Below are 7,454 nucleotides of genomic sequence, written 5' to 3'. Positions count from 1 at the left end.
TTTAGATGACCAAACATCTCTTTTATGCCCCCTCCCCCTCTAGGCTCTACCTAATCAACTCCCCGGTAGTGAGAGCTGAGAACCTGCGTTTCAAAGAGGAAGGAGTCAGAGATGTTCTGAAGGATGTGTTCCTCCCCTGGTACAACGCATACCGCTTCCTGGTTCAAAACGTCCAGCGTCTCCACAAGGTAACCTCGTAACCCAGCCTTAGGCCTCCTCACCTCCCCTAGCCTACCGCTTCCTGGTCCAGAACGTCCAGCGTCTCCACAAGGTAACCTCGTAACCCAGCCTTAGGCCTCCTCACCTCCCCTAGCCTACCGCTTCCTGGTCCAGAACGTCCAGCGTCTCCACAAGGTAACCTCGTAACCCAGCCTTAGGCCTCCTCACCTCCCCTAGCCTACCGCTTCCTGGTCCAGAACGTCCAGCGTCTCCACAAGGTAACCTCGTAACCCAGCCTTAGGCCTCCTCACCTCCCCTAGCCTACCGCTTCCTGGTCCAGAACGTCCAGCGTCTCCACAAGGTAACCTCGTAACCCAGCCTTAGGCCTCCTCACCTCCCCTAGCCTACCGCTTCCTGGTCCAGAACGTCCAGCGTCTCCACAAGGTAACCTCGTAACCCAGCCTTAGGCCTCCTCACCTCCCCTAGCCTACCGCTTCCTGGTCCAGAACGTCCAGCGTCTCCACAAGGTAACCTCGTAACCCAGCCTTAGGCCTCCTCACCTCCCCTAGCCTACCGCTTCCTGGTCCAGAACGTCCAGCGTCTCCACAAGGTAACCTCGTAACCCAGCCTTAGGCCTCCTCACCTCCCCTAGCCTACCGCTTCCTGGTCCAGAACGTCCAGCGTCTCCACAAGGTAACCTCGTAACCCAGCCTTAGGCCTCCTCACCTCCCCTAGCCTACCGCTTCCTGGTCCAGAACGTCCAGCGTCTCCACAAGGTAACCTCGTAACCCAGCCTTAGGCCTCCTCACCTCCCCTAGCCTACCGCTTCCTGGTCCAGAACGTCCCGCGTCTCCACAAGGTAACCTCGTAACCCAGCCTTAGGCCTCCTCACCTCCCCTAGCCTACCGCTTCCTGGGCCAGAACGTCCCGCGTCTCCACAAGGTAACCTCGTAACCCAGCCTTAGGCCTCCTCACCTCCCCTAGCCTACCGCTTCCTGGTCCAGAACGTCCCGCGTCTCCACAAGGTAACCTCGTAACCCAGCCTTAGGCCTCCTCACGTCCCCCAGCCTACCGCTTCCTGGTCCAGAACGTCCCGCGTCTCCACAAGGTAACCTCGTAACCCAGCCTTAGGCCTCCTCACGTCCCCCAGCCTACCGCTTCCTGGTCCAGAACTTCTAGAGGCTGCTAAATGTCCCCTGCCCCCGTCTCCCGTACCCTGCCCCCGTCTCCCGTACCCTGCCCCCGTCTACCGTACCCTGCCCCCGTCTACCGTACCCTGCCCCCGTCTACCGTACCCTGCCCCCGTCTCCCGTACCCTGCCCCCGTCTCCGGTACCCTACCCCGTCTCCGGTACCCTACCCCCGTCTCCCGTACCCTGCCCCTGACCCTGCACCCATCTCCCGTACCCTGCACCTGCCCCTGCCCCAGTCTCCCGTACCCTTCTACCGTACCCTGCCCCAGTCTCCCGTACCCTTCTCCCGTCCCCTGCCCCCGTCTCACGTCCCCTGCCCAGCTTCCCTCTCCATATCCCCAACTCCAGCATGTGCAGAAAGTGGAAAATGTACACATGCTTTACAAGGTGCTGTCCCCCTGCTCAACCCCTCCCTCTCTGCACAAGGTACCCATCTCCCTCTTACAGCCCTAACCCCTCCACCCCCCAGCCCTCCCCTTACAGCCCTAACCCCCCCACCCCCCAGCCCTCCCCTTACAGCCCTAACCCCTCCCCCCTCTAGCCCAGCCCTAACCCCCCCAGCCCTCCCCTTACAGCCCTAACCCCCCCAGCCCTCCCCTTACAGCCCTAACCCCCCCAGCCCTCCCCCACCAGCCCTAACCCCCCCATCCCTCCCCTTACAGCCCCAGCCCTCCCCTTACAGCCCTAACCCCTCCCCCCTCTAGCCCAGCCCTTACAGCCCAAACCCCTCCCCCCTCTAGCCCAGCCCTAACCCCCCCAGCCCTCCCCTTACAGCCCTAACCCCCCCAGCCCTCCCCTTACAGCCCTACCCCTCCCAGCCCTCCCCTTACAGCCCTACCCCCATCCCTCCCCTTACAGCCCTAACCCCCCCAGCCCTCCCCTTACAGCCCTAACCCCCCCAGCCCTCCCCTTATTGCCCTAACCCCCCCAGCCCTCCCCTTACAGCCCTAACCCCCCCAGCCCTCCCCTTACAGCCCTAACCCCTCCCCCCTCTAGCCCAGCCCTTACAGCCCAAACCCCTCCCCCCTCTAGCCCAGCCCTAACCCCCCCAGCCCTCCCCTTACAGCCCTAACCCCCCCAGCCCTCCCCTTACAGCCCTAACCCCCCCAGCCCTCCCCTTACAGCCCTACCCCTCCCAGCCCTCCCCTTACAGCCCTACCCCCCCATCCCTCCCCTTACAGCCCTAACCCCCCCAGCCCTCCCCTTATTGCCCTAACCCCCCCAGCCCTCCCCTTACAGCCCTAACCCCCCCAGCCCTCCCCTTACAGCCCTACCCCTCACCGCCCTCCCCTTACAGCCCTACCCCCCCATCCCTCCCCTTACAGCCCTACCCCCCCAGCCCTCCCCTTATTGCCCTAACCCCCCCAGCCCTCCCCTTACAGCCCTAACCCCCCCAGCCCTCCCCTTACAGCCCTAACCCCCCCAGCCCCCAGCCCTCCCCTTACAGCCCTAACCCCCCCACCCCCCAGCCCTCCCCTTACAGCCCTAACCCCTCCCCCCTCTAGCCCAGCCCTAACCCCCCAGCCCTCCCCTTACAGCCCTAACCCCCCCAGCCCTCCCCTTACAGCCCTAACCCCCCCAGCCCTCCCCCACCAGCCCTAACCCCCCCATCCCTCCCCTTACAGCCCCAGCCCTCCCTTACAGCCCTAACCCCTCCCCCCTCTAGCCCAGCCCTTACAGCCCAAACCCCTCCCCCCTCTAGCCCAGCCCTAACCCCCCAGCCCTCCCCTTACAGCCCTAACCCCCCCAGCCCTCCCCTTACAGCCCTACCCCTCCCAGCCCTCCCCTTACAGCCCTACCCCCCCATCCCTCCCCTTACAGCCCTAACCCTCCCAGCCCTCCCCTTATTGCCCTAACCCCCCCAGCCCTCCCCTTACAGCCCTAACCCCCCCAGCCCTCCCCTTACAGCCCTAACCCCTCCCCCCTCTAGCCCAGCCCTTACAGCCCAAACCCCTCCCCCCTCTAGCCCAGCCCTAACCCCCCCAGCCCTCCCCTTACAGCCCTAACCCCCCCAGCCCTCCCCTTACAGCCCTACCCCTCCCAGCCCTCCCCTTACAGCCCTACCCCCCCATCCCTCCCCTTACAGCCCTAACCCCCCCAGCCCTCCCCTTATTGCCCTAACCCCCCAGCCCTCCCCTTACAGCCCTAACCCCCCCAGCCCTCCCCTTACAGCCCTAACCCCCCCAGCCCTCCCCCACCAGCCCTAACCCCCCCAGCCCTCCCCCACCAGCCCTAACCCCCCCAGGCCTCCCCTTACAGCCCTAGCCCCCCCTCAACCAGCCAGTAGTTTAATGAGAACACCTCAACCAGCCAGTAGTTTGAGGAGAACACCTCAACCAGACAGTAGTATTATGAGGAGAACACCTCAACCAGACAGTAGTTTATTGAGGAGAACACCTCAACCAGACAGTAGTATTATGAGGAGAACACCTCAACCAGACAGTAGTTTATTGAGGAGAACACCTCAACCAGACAGTAGTTTATTGAGGAGAACACCTCAACCAGACAGTAGTTTATTGAGGAGAACACCTCAACCAGACAGTAGTATTATGAGGAGAACACCTCAACCAGACAGTAGTTTATTGAGGAGAACACCTCAACCAGACAGTAGTATTATGAGGAGAACACCTCAACCAGACAGTAGTTTATTGAGGAGAACACCTCAACCAGACAGTAGTTTATTGAGGAGAACACCTCAACCAGACAGTAGTTTATTGAGGAGAACACCTCAACCAGACAGTAGTTTATTGAGGAGAACACCTCAACCAGACAGTAGTTTATTGAGGAGAACACCTCAACCAGACAGTAGTATTATGAGGAGAACACCTCAACCAGACAGTAGTTTATTGAGGAGAACACCTCAACCAGACAGTAGTATTATGAGGAGAACACCTCAACCAGACAGTAGTTTATTGAGGAGAACACCTCAACCAGACAGTAGTATTATGAGGAGAACACCTCAACCAGACAGTAGTTTAATGAGGAGAACACCTCATCCAGACAGTAGTTTAATGAGGAGAACACCTCAACCAGACAGTAGTATTATGAGGAGAACACCTCAACCAGACAGTAGTTTATTGAGGAGAACACCTCAACCAGACAGTAGTATTATGAGGAGAACACCTCAACCAGACAGTAGTTTAATGAGGAGAACACCTCATCCAGACAGTAGTTTAATGAGGAGAACACCTCAACCAGACAGTAGTTTAATGAGGAGAACACCTCAACCAGAACACAAGATGCCACCTATCACAGCCTTTAAACTCTAACATTCTCTCTATCATGCTCTCTCTCGCACGTGCGCTCACTTTCTCTTGCTGTTCTCTGTGTGACCTTTTTGCCCTGTGACCTTTGCCCTTCAGGAGGACGGCATCAGCTTCCTGTACAACGAGGCCACAGCCAAGCGCAGTGACAACATCATGGACAAATGGATCCAGTCCTTCACCCAGTCTCTCATCCAGTTCTTCAAAGCTGAGATGGATGGTGAGCTACACACACACACACCATGTACTACACACACACACACACAACCACACACACACCATGTACTACACACACACACAACTACACACACAACATGTACTACACACACACACAACCACACACACACCATGTACTACACACACACACAACCACACACACACCATGTACTACACACACACACAACCACACACACAACATGTACTACACACACATACAACCACACACACACCATGTACTACACACACACACAACCACACACACCATGTACTACACACACACACAACCACACACACATGTACTACACACACACACAACCACACACACACCATGTACTACACACACACACAACCACACACACACCATGTACTACACACACACACAACCACACACACACCATGTACTACACACACATACAACCACACACACACACAACCACACACACAACATGTACTACACACACAAGCCGCTTCCTAGGGGTGTAACCGTACCCTTATTCCTACAGGGACCTCGGTTCGGTCCACACTGTGAACCCGAATGAATAACTAGGTAAACAAATTCACTAGTCCGCTAGGCTAGGCTGCGTGTGTTGCATGCCTCTCTGAGCTGAGAGAACATTTCGGGCTGTTCCGTTAAATCAGCTGTAGCCTATGCACACGTTGTAATCAAAATGGTACTCTTAATTGGAGAATCCTCTTTCAATGTGCCCCTGTGAAGAGGCAATGGTGCGGGAATGCCCCTGTGAAGAGGAAATGGTGTGGGAATGCCCTGGACCACAATCAAGATCAGACTAAACTAGAGCCTGCAGGACTTGCTTAGTGGAGTGTGGTGTCAAAAAAGCAGAGCATCTCTTTGTCACAGCCAGATCTCTCTCCATCTTTACAACCATTGAATCAATATGTTTTGATCATGACAGTTTACAATCTAAGGAAACACCTAGTAATTTAGTCTCCTCAACTTGTTCAACAGCCACACCATTCATTACCAGATTCAGCTGAGGTCTATAACTTAAGGAATGATTTGTACCAAATACAATGCTCTTAGTTTTAGAGATGTTCAGGACCAGTTTATTACTGGCCACCCATTCCAAAACAGACTGCAACTCTTTGTTAAGGGTTTCAGTGACTTCATTAGCTGTGGTTGCTGATGTGTATGTGGTTGAATCATCAGCGTACATGGACACACAGGCTTTGTTTAATGCCAGTGGCAGGTCATTGGTAAAAATAGAAAAGAGTAGAGGGCCTAGAGAGCTGCACTGCGGTACACCACACTTTACATATTTAACATTAGAGAAGCTTCCATTAAAGAAAACCCTTTGAGTTCTATTAGATAGATCACTGAATCCACAATATGACAGAGGTTGAAAAGCCATAACACATATGATTTCTCACGTTTTCTCAAACTACAGGTTACGGTCAATAATAAATCAGAGGCTCCACTGAAATCTAACAGTACAGCTCCTACAATCTTCTTATTGTCAATTTCTTTCAACCAATCTTCAGTCAGTGGATCCCACAGTGACCGCACATACATATCCCAACCAGAAGCCATGGATTACAGGCAACATCCTCACTGAGCTAATGACTAGAGCTGCCGCTTTTAAGGACCGGGACATTAACCCGGACGCTTATAAGAAATCCCGCTACGACCTCTGACGTACCATCAAACAGGCTAAACGTCAATACAAGACTACGATCTAATTTTCTCTCATTTATTGGGAATGACCCGTAAGTAAGCATTTCACTGTTAGTCTACACCGGTTGTATATGAAGCATGTGACAAATACAATTGTGTTTTTTATTTGACGCGCACACACACACACACACACACACAGTCTCTCATCCAAGGCTGAGATGAGTGACAAAACTACACCTCTCCACTGAAAGGCTTTTTAAAAAATTAGATACTTATTGTTACATTCAGTTAAATTAAACCGATTTTAAATTAAATTAAATTCAGTAAATAGCTATAACCAAGGGGCAATTATTACTGGGCAGACAACCATGCCAACATGATGGATCTATAACAACAACATATAGGATAAAAACACATTATAAACTGGGTGGTTCCAGCATCGAATGCTGATTGGCTGACAGCCGTAGTATATCAGACTGTATACCACGGGTATGTATGACAAAAACATTTATTTTTACTGCTCTAATTACCTTGGTAACCAGTTTATAATAGAAAAAAAAGGCACCTCGGGAGTTGGTGATATATGGCCAATATACCACGGCTAAGGGCTGAGTCCAGGCACTCCGCGTTGCGTCGTGCTTAAGAACAGCTCTTAGCCGTGGTATATTGACCATATACCACACCTCCTCGGGGCCGTATTGCTTAAATAGACAACACTACATGTGAATACGTCATTGTTTCAATGCGTCAATTCTGACCGCAACCCCAGTTCGCTATACAGAACTCTGCTACTGTTATGCGTCTGTCGTTTATAAAGACCACCTTTCCCGGCCGCTCCCTCTCCTCCAGACATGAGTTTGTAATCAGTGTCTCCTTTGCAGCTTACAGGCTGTACACGGTGGTGCCAAAGCTTGTCAAGTTTGTGGACATGCTGACCAACTGGTACGTGAGGACCAACCGTAGGCGTTTCAAGGTGAGTTCACCCTCA

At 54.0% G+C, this 7,454-nt stretch overlaps 1 protein-coding gene across 1 annotated transcript in view; it reads left to right on the top strand.

Annotated features, from left to right (window-relative positions):
• iars1 (isoleucyl-tRNA synthetase 1) overlaps positions 1-7,454 on the top strand; it is a 106,524-nt gene that overhangs the window by 51,660 nt on the left and 47,410 nt on the right. The window contains 3 exon segments of the mRNA XM_031825799.1: positions 44-188; positions 4,714-4,834; positions 7,348-7,439. Coding sequence (XP_031681659.1) covers positions 44-188; positions 4,714-4,834; positions 7,348-7,439 — 358 coding nt within the window.

This window comes from Oncorhynchus kisutch, linkage group LG5 (genome assembly GCF_002021735.2).
Source record: "Oncorhynchus kisutch isolate 150728-3 linkage group LG5, Okis_V2, whole genome shotgun sequence".
Lineage (NCBI taxonomy): Eukaryota > Metazoa > Chordata > Actinopteri > Salmoniformes > Salmonidae > Oncorhynchus > Oncorhynchus kisutch.
Note: the sequence above shows the minus strand (reverse complement) of the source record. Positions and strands in the feature narration are given on the sequence as shown.